Source organism: Pleurodeles waltl, chromosome 7 (assembly GCF_031143425.1).
Source record: "Pleurodeles waltl isolate 20211129_DDA chromosome 7, aPleWal1.hap1.20221129, whole genome shotgun sequence".
Lineage (NCBI taxonomy): Eukaryota > Metazoa > Chordata > Amphibia > Caudata > Salamandridae > Pleurodeles > Pleurodeles waltl.
This window is the reverse complement of record NC_090446.1, coordinates 1,239,650,079-1,239,663,366: the sequence shown is the minus strand read 5'-3', so window position 1 is coordinate 1,239,663,366 and position 13,288 is coordinate 1,239,650,079. Positions and strand designations below refer to the sequence as shown.

Sequence of the window (13,288 nt, the reverse complement as noted above, 5' to 3'; positions counted from 1 at the left end):
AACAGGGCTGAAGGTGGGAGGCTGATGCCCGATGTCAAAAGACTGGTTCTTAGAAATCACGGTCTGACAATATATGACACATGTCAAGCATGGCCCGTTCACAACCCATTACCCAAGCTGCATATAACAGGTGTCTTTTTTTTTTTTAAATGTAGGCACTTTGTGTCTCGCTGAAAACCATTTTACACAGAGCATTGTAGTTGTAATGGCCGCAGATTACTGAAAAACAGAGATCTCAAAGAAAAAATACACAGGTTTGTTTTTGTGAATACAACCCGCTTCCTTAGTGGCTCAAACCCCTGTTTGCAACTAGTACAAGATTACAATTTGGGGATAAATCATGTGTCCTTCGAGCACGCTTTGAGCAAATCAGAACTGCAAATAAAATCTGTTATTACAGGTTATTCCCCATTCTGGGGTGGCAGACATGATATTGGTTGCAAATTGCGTAGTTAATAATTATTGTGCCCCTCGCAAACACAAATTAGTGGGTTTGAAGTTTACAAATGTATTTTTCGGGTCCATATTGGTTGATCCGTAGTCAGCCGCGGTGGCCGCAAATCTCAAGGGGAGGGATGGGGGAAATAAAAAAATAATTTTAAGTTTAGTACCTCTTTGCGTCTCCCCCCTCCTTCCTCTTCTTATGGTGCCCCAGCATTCACTGGGACACCAACACAGACTCCCCAGCAATCCCGGTACTGCTTTCATGCCAAAGCTAACATGAAAGCAGCATCAGGATTGGTCTGCCCTCTGGCCTCAGTGTTTTTCCTCTGTAATGCTATTGCACACTTAAAAACTCCACACAATTTAAACTTGGTGAAGGGAAACTGGAAAACTGCAACCTTTGTCTGGGGCAAAACCCGAAAGTAAGGACAATTTTGCAGGTGAAGGAAAACTTTGCACACCTCAAATTCTGTTATGTAGTTGAGCATATTTCCACTATAAACATTTAAGTGTATATAGACAGACAAAGGAATAACATAGCAGTGTCATCCGTGGCTCTACTGCAGAGATTTGCATTTCTTGCTGGACTTCCTACTAGGGATCACTAAAGAAACCTGATAGTGAGGAGACAAATATTTTTCCAATAGCCACACACGCCATACAGGCAGATGCTGAACAACCAGCAGACGATGTTCAGTAGACAGATTCTGGACAAACAGTGGTAGCTACTGAGAAGACAATAGTGGTGCTACTGCATGCAATTAAGAAGCAAATGCTGGTTGAGTAGCCTGCATCCCGCAGAGATGGGTGCCAGTCGAGGAGCCGACTGCGCTGATGAGGCCAATGCCAGCTTATGAACTATGCTTCCTACAGAAATAGATGACTTTGAGCAGGTTTCCACAAGAAAGAGAGAGATTACAGCACATATGCTGTTTACACTAGACTAGAGAGAGGTCATTCTAACAGAAATGATGCTGGTAAAGCAGACCTGCTCAGCGAAACGTTGTCCAACACCTTTGCTTACTCAAGCAACATGCATTGGTTGAGCAGCAGCTATATTAAAGAAACGTAGATTTTTTTTAGCCATGCTCCCTCAAGGAGCAGATTTTTATGCTGGTCGGCATATCCCAGACCAAGGAGACTACTAGTGCTTTTTTAGAGTAGAAGTCAAATTTCTGGAGAAAGATGAGACCACGTGGGCACAGTTGGCATTCATAGGCAGCCAAAACTGAGTGATGAGCAAAAATGGCTGGGCATACTGCCAGACGTGTAACTGGTTTGGCAGTATTGAGATGGGAAGTGATAACTTATGATACAGAGAGGGGGTGCGACTGCTATAGAGATCTGACCATGATGCAATTATGGAGGCTAAAGATGCAATAAGTAATCGCTGTGCTCCTAGACTTCGGCTTGTAATGGTTCCTGTATGTGCCGGCTGCTGTTTCGTGCTAATTGTTTTTGGCTGATGTGGAGAGCGAGCAATGATTTTCCACTGCTGCCAGGAGTCCTAGATGTGCTTCTGACACAGTGCCCAGTGTTTAGGTTCTTTGTGTCTTACTGCGTGTTTGTGCCTTGTGGTGATGCTTGCTGCATGTGGTGAGCAGTCGGGCAGTACCGGATGCAATTGAAGGAAAGTCGCAGCATGCTCGGAAAGCATGTCGCTTGTGGGAGTAAAGGTGGTTTTTCAGCAAGGAAACTGGTTCTTGGTGAGCAATAAAATAATGACATTTGAATCATTTCACTGCCGTTCTGGCTCCTTTGCTTTAATCATCATGATTGACATTAGGCGCATCCTGTCTCAGCATAACAAGGCAGTATTAAACCAGATTCCTAATCTGTGGGCAATATGCAGTCATTACTAAAATTCCATATCTCTGACTCACTTGTTTCTAACCTTCTCTCACATTACTGGAAGGTTCTCCTTCAGCCCTCTAGTTGTTGTGCAGCACAGGACCAACTACAGTTCCACGCCAGGTGATGATGCATTCATTGGTATGGTATTCGCATCTGTGTGCTTGCATGACGTCCAGTCTCGATTTCGCAAAACTTGAGTACTATGTGTGTTGTTTCAAGTTTAGTCCATTGAAGTGCTTTCTGAGTCAACACGCTTTTATTGTGTTTATTGAATTATATGGCCTTGTTTAAGTGGGCTTTAAGCTATTTCTTGATTGCCCATTGCATTCTGCTGTGTTTTAGTGTTCTGAAATTGGCATCTAGTGATGTCACCCTTTCCCAATAAGGCTATCTTTTAAATATTTCCAAAGTGTGAGTTTGGATTGCAGTGTGTCTAAATATTTAGCTTATAACAGATGTTCTAAAACGATTTATGATTGTGTAATCCGGGAAATCATAATTGCAGCTTGATTTTTTTTCCCCACTCTTCTTTCGTAGCGTTGTCTGAAGCGCAGGATATTAATCTACACTTGAAGCCTCTTCAGCGCCATTTTGATGAAGTAGAGAATGTTGAATTTAATGAGGTGAAGCCTTTGATTGAGCCTCTGTTGCATGTCGTGTGCCTGGTCTGGGCTAATTCGAAGTACTATAACACCCCAGCACGGATCATAGTGCTGCTTCAGGAGCTCTGCAATCTTCTCATCCAACAGGTAGGCTGTATGTACATAGACAATGTTTGATACTGCATGCACACCCTTCACACTTACAGCATAGCATTAAGCTGCAAATTAAGCCGGAGCTGCAAAATGAAAAATAAAAACAATAATAAACAGCGTTTATTATTGTTTTTATTTTTCAGTGGAGCGGGCCACGGGCTATGACAGGGATGAAGGGGAAGTGCACAGCACTCCCCTCAGTGCGCATTTATGTTTGGCCGTCTGTCTCCAGCCGGCCAAACACAAATGCGCAGTGGGCTCTGTCCAACCCAGCACTGTGTTGCTGGGTTGGAAAGAGCAGGCAGAGGCTCCCACTCTGCCTCAGAGTGCCAAGCCAGGTCACTCCCACCAATCCTAACACTGCTCTCATGGGAGAGCAGTGTTAGGATTGGTTGCAGGGCAGGAGGGGGAGCCAGAAGAGCAGCAAGGCAGCGGCAGCGTAAAGTTTCTTTAAAAAAATAAAATTCTTAATGTTGTTGTGCCCCCGCCCCGCCACTTTGCCCCTGATCACTAAGGTCTTGATCAAAAGGGTCCTTTTAATTTGTGATGCACAAAGCTCAGTGCTGGGGGATTTACAAGATCACAGTTACAAGTTGTGCACAGTTTACCACACCTGGTAATTATTGGGTGCAATAAAGGAAGCAACTTCTGTGTTTCATCCCATTTAAAGATTGGAAGATCAAGCCTACCAAAATTTAATGAGTAAAAAAGGGCAAGTAAATGCTTGAACACTCAGATTTTGCAATGGAAACCTTCAAAATCTGCATTTTTAAGAGTAACTTATAATTGCTGCTGTTTCTCGCTTATAATAAATTCAGATTCTCTGGGTATCAGATGCATGCTGATTCAACTTCAGATATTGATTTTCCTCCTTACATTTGAGAAACATCCTGAATATAACAAATCATTTTTCATGCAGAACATTAGCTCTTTTTTGTAGTTCTCACTAACTCAATTTGTGCATACATAGTCATATCTGGGAGAACATGGACAGAAAGATTTGTCACTCAAACAGATAGTTGACAGGTTTTTGTATCCTCTCCATGTGAATTTCTTTATATGGCACTATTAAGATTACCACTATTTTTCCACTTCATGGTTCTGCAGGTGATATGGGGAAATTTTGGCGCGTGCCTCACCTAGAGGTTTATAGCCAATCCTGGCAACAATGTTCACTAAATTTACGTTCCTTGCTCCTAAAGAAGGTCAGCTAATTGAGGTGCCTGCTGAAGCACTCACAGACCACATCACTCTTTTCCTACCCACACATTCCTAAGTTTGTATGTATATGTTAGAAATGGGGTTCCTGGTTGGCTAGGGTAGACACCTAAGCCAGGCAGTCACCACTACTGGTGTCAGGGCAAGGGAGCTACACACCCAAGATAATCCCTGCTCAACCCCTTGGTAGCTTGGCATGAGCAGTCAGGCTTATCCCAGAGGTCATGTGTAACGCGCTTGCATAACACACACAACCTAGAGATGAAAGAAATACACTACAAAAGAGACTTTACAACAAGTACATAAAATAAACTGTATTGCATAGTACTCATTAGACCAAAAACAACATGAATCAGTACAAATTTGTCAAGCAGGTAATTGCCAAACCATTATTCTCATTAAGACAAAATAAAGCAACTCATTTCTGTATTGCCAATAGTGTAAAATATCACCCTCTCAGTGCATATCAAAACAGGTCAGAGCATGTATTCCTTATCCCAGCAGGATTAAAAAAATGCCATTGAATATACATCAGGTCATGACAGATGGAGCATCACAATGAGGGCAGAAGCACACAAGGCCAATATAACATGCCACCCAGAAACACCTTCCAAGCGAAGGTCACAGCGTGACTGCGCTTCCTTTACCAGATATGTGGTAGATGCAAACCCACCATGTCCAGCACAAGAGCTCCTGCCCTCCTGTGATGGTAAAGGTGGTAAATTATCCTTAGCAGGATGCGGCGTCCATTGAGGTTTCTGTCCCGTCTTGCGAGGGATACATATGACTAAACCAAGCCCCCGTGACTAAGTGTGACTCTACTGTAAGGGGGGGAGGTACACCAACACCTCTCCCTGTGATGGGAAGACCTTTGCCGGGCTCTCCTCTGGTTGCAGCGGCGGAAGAAGACAGCTGTTCTCCTCCGTGGAGGGGGGAAGGGAGACAGCCCCCTTCACAAAATGGGACACGTGTCCTGTTGGCAGGTGCTTGGGGCCTACTGGAGAATCGCAGACCTATTCTGCCCCTTCTGGGCAATGGTGGCCTTTTGGACCCAATCTCCTTGGGCTGTGGGTGGGAAAAAGCTCCACACAAACTAATGGAGTGCAGTCCCGTTCCTGGAATACAACAGCTAAAGTGAGTGCCTGTTTGTGCCATGGGGACATCACTTTGTTCGTGAGCAACAAAGATGGATCCACATGCCCCAGGCACCAGAAAGGAGACAGGACACACACTACAGCATAGACTGGGGAGCGACTCTCATGCCAACAGTTCCTGATCACGGTGCCTCCCCAGTGCTATCTCTCAGGAGGTTCCAGCAAGAGATTATAGTGCTCACCTTGCACTAAAATGTAGACAGGAGGAAATGGGGCACACCATCCAGCCCCTGGAGACAACTGTAGAACACAAGGCAGAGGGCATGCAGCAGGCCAGCACACCGGGGCCCTTGTAGGTGAAGTGGCAGTCTTTCTTGTTACTCCCATATGTAGTAAAATGGGAGTTCTAGGCCTAGCAAGTTATTTGAGATGCCCAGACAATGAGGCAATAAACAGCGCACACAGGCCCTGCATGTCAGGCCTGAGACAGGGTTGAAAGGCTACTCTGTGGGTGATACAAGCTGCGCTGCAGGCCCACTAGTAGCATTTGATTTACAGGCCCTGGGTAAAAGGGATGCCACTGTACAAAGGACTTACAGGTAAACTAAATGTGCCAATGAGGTGTAAGCCAATCAAACCAGGTTTTTAGGAAAGAGCACATAAACTTTAGCACTGATCAGCAGTGATAAAGTGCCCAGAGACCAAAAGCCAAAAAAAAGAGGGCCAGAAAAGAAAGGCAAATAGTTTGGGGATGACCATGAAAAAAGGGCCAGGTGCAACAGTTATCTATCTATCTATCTATCTATCTATCTATCTATCTATCTATCTATCTATCTATCTATCTATCTATCTATCTATCTCTACTGTTGGTTGCCAGTAGGTAGTTAATAGTTAGGAACTAGTTATTTGGCACTTCAACCAGGGAGTATTCAACCATGGAGTGTTGGCAACCATTTTGAGACTCCGCTTCAGCCGAGTCTCAAAAAACAAACTTTAAAAAAAAGAAAAGGGGGCAGGGTACTATTACCTTACCCCCTCCCAGCCTTGGTGCACAGGTCCCCCAGGGACACTCGCAGGATTTTAAAGTATTTTTTTTAAATCACAGTGAAAATCATGGCAATATGCAAATTTTGTAATGATTTTTTTTTTTAAAAGCAAACGCTTTATTTTTTATTTTGCCCCTGGGTGGGCCAGGTCACTCAATCAATCAATCAGGAATTTGTAAAGCGCACTACTCACCCTTGAGGGTCTCAATGTGCTGAGGGGGTGGGAGAAGGGGGGGGGAAGGTGCTGCTACTGCTCGAACAGCCAGGTCTTGAGAAGTTTCCTGAAGGTAAGGAGGTCTTTGGTCTGGCACAGGTGGGTGGGAAGAGTGTTCCACGATTTGGCGGCGAGGTGCGAGAATGATCTACCACCGGTTGTAGTTCTGCGGACGTGTGGGATGGTTGTGAGGTTGAGGTCAGTGGAGTGGAGATGCCGATGTCGGGGTGTAGAAGAAGAGCCGTCTGTTGAGGTATTCTGGTCCAGTGATGTGCAGTGCTTTGTGAGTGCGGGTGAGGAGTTTGAAGGTGATTCTCTTGTTGACTGGGAGCCAGTGCAGGTTTCTCAGGTGGTCTGTGATGTAGCAGTGGTGGGGGATGTCCAGGATGAGGCGTGCAGACGCGTTCTGGATGCGTTGCAGCCTCTTCTGGAGTTTGGCCATGGTTCCTGCATAGAGGGCATTGCCGTAGTCCAGTTTGCTGCTTACGAGGGCTTGGGTGACTGTTCTTCTGGTTTGGGTGGGTATCCATTTGTAGATCTTTCGGAGCATGCAGGAGCATATAAAAAAAATAGGAGCGGGCGCGCGCCCTCTTCTAACGCTTATGAAAGCCCCGGGGACCACTACCACTCTGGGGCACTGCAAATTATGTTTGCGGGGTTGCCCGTGCTGCACCCCGCCTCCCCAGGGCAAAAGTAGTTATATTGATGTGGTGGTCCCACACGGCCCCCTTGCAGGCCCAGGTACCACCATCTCTCAAGGGCACTGCACTTTTATGTATGCAGCAGGCCTGCTCGGCCTGCTTGTGCCAAGTGGACTGTCACCTCCCTGGGGCAAAAGATGTTAAATGAACGGGGCCCCATGCTCCCCACAGCCTTGGGGACCACCACTTCTCCACTGAACTGCACACTATGTATGTGGTGAACCCACTCATCCTGCCTGCGCCAAGGGGACTGCCACCTCCTTGGGGCAAATGAACTTCAGTAAATGTGGAGCAAGGACTGTGCGGCCCTCTTCCCTACAGCCCCAGGGACTGCCATCTCCCTGGGGCAAATGGACTTTAAAAAATGCAGGGGGCCCATGCAACACCCCTTCCGCCCTGGGGATTGCCACCTCCCCTGTGCTCTAATATGTTAATGTCTGTTGCGGACCCCCATCTCGGGCACCACCAACTCCCCGCGGCTAGATTCAAAGATGGAGGGGAGCCACGTGACCCTCCACCTTGTGGATCCACAGATTGCCCTGGGGTCCACCACCTCCCATAATGGGATGGAAAAGAGAGAGAAAGAGATTTGTATTGCAATTGTCTCTCCATACAATGACTTCAAAGATGCAGAATAGCAAGATGTTTGGTACAAGTGTTAAACTTACATTTGGAAGCAGAGCAGAACACAGTCACTTCTGGTCTAATGGTCAAGCTCTTGGGCTGTCACTCAGTAGGCTGAAGGTTCAAATCCTAGTATTGCTTACCAATGTGTGTTTTTATTTACTAGTGTTTTGACTGTTAAATCTTCCTAGTGATGGAACATTCATGTTTCCTTTCATTCACATGCCTGGGTTGACTGTCATAGGTATGTCTGGAAGCATCACAGTAAGGACTCACCTATGACCTAAAGTTCAGGTCACAGATCCTCACACTGAAAGTTGAGGGATCTATTCCCAGTGTGCCCATGGTCATTTTCCTTTTTTAATTTCTTTTTAACTTCAAAAGTTTAAGGTTCATGCTGAAAGGTGATCTCAATTGTTTTAAATGATCAATACACTTTGCTTTTTAGTTTTTCCTAAAATATCTCATTCTACATATATCATTCATCAAAGCCTAAAAAACTGCTCTCCCTCTCTCTGTCAATCTCTTTCTCTTAATTTTTCTCCCTCTCTCACTTTCTGTCATCCATAAAGCGATGGAAGAGAGTGATTGTTATTGTAATGGTCTCTCCATACAAAGACTTGAAAGCATCACACTAGCAAGATGTTTGGTTTGAATGTTATAGTTACATTTTAATACACAGCAACACAGAGTCACGTCTGGCCTACTGGTAAAGCTCTTGGAATGTCCCTCAGTTGGTTGAAGGTTCAAATCCTGGTATCTCATGCAGCATGTCTGTTTATTTTCCAGTGTTTTGACTGTTAAACATTTCTAGTAATGGAACATTGAAGTCTTTTTCCCATCAAAATCAATGGGTTGAATATCATAGGTAAGTCTGAACAAAGTGCAATAATCATTCACTTGTAGCCTAGTGGTTAAGGTCTCAAACCCTCCAACTGAAGGTTAAGGGTTCCAGTCTAGGTGAGTCCTTGCCCTAGTTTCTTTTCAACTCGATGTGTTTAAGGCACGTACTGAAAGGTATGTCACTGTTTTTAATTGACAAATATGTTTTTCTTTTCAATTTGTCCAGAAATATCTCATTCTAAGTATATCATTCATCAAAGCCTAATAAACTTTCTATCTCTCTCCCTCTCTTTCTCTCGCTCTAATTTCTCTTTTTCAATGTTTCTCCCATTCACACACCCACTCAAACCCTTATGCACCCACTCACAGACCCACTCAAACACTGACTCACCCACTTACGGATTCATTCAGACCATCACACATCCACTCACAGACCCAATCAGACACTTGTGCACGCACATAGACTCTCAGACCTCCATGTGCCCACTCACAGACCCACTCAGACCCTCAGGCACCCACTAACAGACCCACTCAGACCATCACACATCCACTCACAGAGCCACTGAGATCCTCATGCACCCACTCACACCCAGAGACACCCTCTCACACCTATTCTCACACTCGGAGAGATAGACCTTTTGGCCATGCGTGGGGCAGAGTTGGGTGGTTATAAGGGGTTGGCCACAGGCCAGTTTCTGCAGCTAACCCCCGCCACTCACAGCCAAAGGCCGTGAACGGCACAAGGTTGGGTGGTTATAGGAGGCTGACCGCTGGGCCTGGCAGTGGTTGAATTAATGTACAATAATTAAAATTACTTTATGTGTAAAAAAAAAAAAACTTAGAAATTCATTGAAAAAAACAAAGGTTACAGGCCCATTATAGTTAGAAATAGAAATTAAAAAGCCATAGGAATACACTTGAAAAATAAAGGTTAAAGGTATGTTATAGTTAAGTTCTGAATCCCTTCGTACAAAACCTTAGAAATTCAGCACTTATAGTTATTTCAAGTAACTATAACTCGTGCCCTAAGGTAACTATAACTCGCTCCATCGCCATGCACTGCTAATTACTCCAGATGTTACGACTCTCATGACAACTTTTATAACATCATTAAAAATATAAATGAAACATTACCATTCAAATTATTGAAAAAAACTGTGCATGGCAAGAGCACAAGTTATAGTTACCTTAGGACACGAGTTATAGTTGCTTGAGATAACTTTAACTATAACTGGTGAATTTTTATGGTTTGGTATGTTTAAAATGTGAGCCTAACTATAACATCCCTGTAACCTTTGGTTTTTAAAGTGAGTATGTATATATGTTCAATGGCATGGGTAGCTGCAGATACACATGCTATGCATATCACTTCTGACATCTAGTTTTGGGCTCGGAGTGTTACAAGTTGTTTTTCTTCAAAGAAGTCTTTTTGGAGTCAGAGGATCGAGTGACTCCGCCTCTCGGTTACAGTGCGCTTGGGCATCGACTCCATAGTTAGATTGTTTTCTTTCCGCTGTCCGGTTCGGACATGTTTCCTCTCACTCCGAGATTTCGAATTGGAAAACCTTAGAAAACCTAATTATTTGTCGGTATTGTTTCGATCGCGTTTCCCATCTGTGAATCTGCAGCACTACATGCCATGAACAGATGTACACTGGGTAAGTCACATTTTCCATATATATATATATATATATATATATATATATATATATTTATTTATATATATAGATATATTCACATACACACACACACACACACATATATATATATATATATATATATATATATATATACGTACACACATATATATATATACATATAGATAGACATGATAGTAATCAATTGAAGAAAATAAGGAATCAATGTAATAATAAGGCTAACAAAGTCTTTCATTTGCTAACATTTTTGAACAACAAAGTTCTCATGTTTAGCCAAAAATCTAATACGTTTTGAAATAAATATGCACAACTTTTTGTTCACAAAGGCAAATATATTTTTTCCCATCGACCAGCCTTGAATTAACCATATTCTTGAAGTCACAATGTCAGTATTTATATGTATATAAAGGTTACAGGGATGTTATAGCTAGGCTCACATTTTAAACGTACAAACCCATAGAAATTCACCTTTCATAGTTACAGTTTTCTCAAGTAACTATAACTCGTGCCCTAAGGTAACTATAACTCTCAACCCTGCCATGCACAGTTTTTTCATCAAACATTTTACTGCAAATATTACATTGAAATTATCAATGATGTTATCAAAGATGTCATGAGTGCCGTAATTTGTGGGGTAAGTAGCAGTGCATGAGGAGGGCGGTAGTTATAGTTACCTCAGGGCACAAGTTATAGTTACTTGAGATAACTATAACTATAACAGATACGTTTCTGTGGTTTTGTATGTTTAAAATGTGACCCTAACTATAACATCCATTTAACTTTTAGTTTTTTTTAATGTGAATTTCTATGTTTTAAAAAATATATATATCTACTTCCTTATTATAACATCCCTGTAACCTTTCTATGTTTTTTTTAAACATAAAGTAATTTTATTATTATACGTTTATCCAACCACCGCTGTGCACGGCCTTTGGAATAGAGGAATAGTTCCTCTGGAAGTCTAATAGGGCTAGGTTTGATTCCACTGTATGCTAGGTGCACCTGCAAGTCCTCAATATTAGAAGCATCTGTGTTTGATTTCCAGGTTATGGCACTGGGAAAAAAGTAGTACCAATGTAGTGAGGTTAGGGTAGAGTTAATCACATTGTAGGGCTCAAAGACAGTTGATTATATGGTAGATTAGTGACTCTATTGATGCCAAAGATTTGGGATGAGGTTGATCACTCTTCTGCTGTCACAGAATGAAGGGTGGGTTAGGGTCAGAGTCAGTAATATGTTAGGTTAATTAATGAGATATTTTGTTAGGGCTAAGCATTGTTATTAGGTAACTGTCAGTCCCTTGATTACTGATGATTGAAGGGTGAGGTCAGTTGTGTGCAAATCCAAAGAGTGTGCTGCAGAGCTGTGCAACAGGGGCACCGCTGCAGGCCATGCGGTCCGGGGAGTGGGGTGTCAAAAGCCTTATAGTTTTGAAGGGGGGCACTCACCCTCGCTCTGTGTTTGCTGTGCTGACTTACACAATCTTTTTAATGTTCTGTGTGCTTCACGCAGCAAACAGCTGTTTGAAGGTTGAAAAATAACAAAAAACAAGAGAATAAACATTTTGGATAAATTGACAAAAGGCCAGTTCAATCAATGGATGGGACATCCTATCAATCGTTTCTTCCAATGTGTTTACTATATAGAATGCCTTCGTTTTCTAAACAGCCAGGTGAGTGATGGCCAGGCTATAAGAAATTCCCAGGGTCCGATTGTGGGTAAACATTAACAGCCAAAGAATATTTTAAAGGGAAGCAAATTCTAGTAAGCGGGTAGGAGGGCGAAGCCTCTTCAAGGTTGTTCTCAAAACCTTCCTGCACAGAGAGACACCAGAAGAAATGTTTTGTACCCACAGAAAGTCTATGTATAGATCATGGCCTGAATCTAGTAAAGGAGTTGGGGCTAGTAATAGGAAGCCCCACAACATGGTGAAACTCACTGAACTTTTTTTCAGATCAGAAAGGAGCACACAAACTGTTTTCTTACCTACCTTAAATGCCATAGCAGGGCAAAGAGCACTAAAACAATTTCCCTCAAGCATAGCCTTAGCCCCATTATATGATTTGCATTGCAAAGACCAACATCTTGTAATTCTGGGCAAATCACTCAATCTTCTTGTGCCTACAAAAATGAATGTGTCCTTGTGTAATGTAATTGGTGTTTATGTAAAGCACTGCAATACCTTTGGGTCAAGTTCGAATTGCAAAAAAAAAGCAGCTTTAAAATACATGTATTAGATCTTGCAAAATGAAGAAAAGCTGTATTTTAAAGATCTCAGAGCACCACAGCCACGGTTTTCAATTTGCATTGTCACAATCGCAATCCCAATAGCATCTGATACCCCTAGCACTGATTGGTGTTACACATTAATTCACATTTGAGGATGACTGCAGGGATGAGTTGCACAACACTCCTCATTGCCAAGCGAACCCATGCTATGTACAAAGCTTACAGCCAATTCTAGCTTTTTTTTAAAATCCCAAATCAATATGCATTCTGGGACTTCCAGTATTACCTTCACCTTTACATGGAAGGGATTAAACATTGCGTTTGTAGAAATATTTTGCACAAAACCCCAGAGTGGCTGAAATTGTCATACTTGATTTCTGTGCACACACATCCTTTCACAGTTGCCCATGTTGTACTATTCTGTGAGATAGACTTGCATGTCTGTTGGCCATTCTCTACCATGTTTCTAAAAAAAAGCTTGGTCAGCTGCTGCTTTCTCTTCTTGTTTCATGAGGGAGTCATCCACTGCAACCTGCTTCCATGCTGTAGCTGTTTAGTAAGGGAAGCTTCCGTAGCGGCTGCTCATGTTTTTATGCTTTGTGCAAGGG

At 42.9% G+C, this 13,288-nt stretch overlaps 1 protein-coding gene across 1 annotated transcript in view; it reads left to right on the top strand.

The window, feature by feature from the left end:
• Positions 1–13,288, top strand: part of DNAH9 (dynein axonemal heavy chain 9) — a 975,671-nt gene that overhangs the window by 62,201 nt on the left and 900,182 nt on the right. Inside the window, exon 5 of the mRNA XM_069200368.1 lies at positions 2,836–3,047. Coding sequence (XP_069056469.1) covers positions 2,836–3,047 — 212 coding nt within the window. The remainder of the gene's footprint in view (positions 1–2,835; positions 3,048–13,288) is intronic.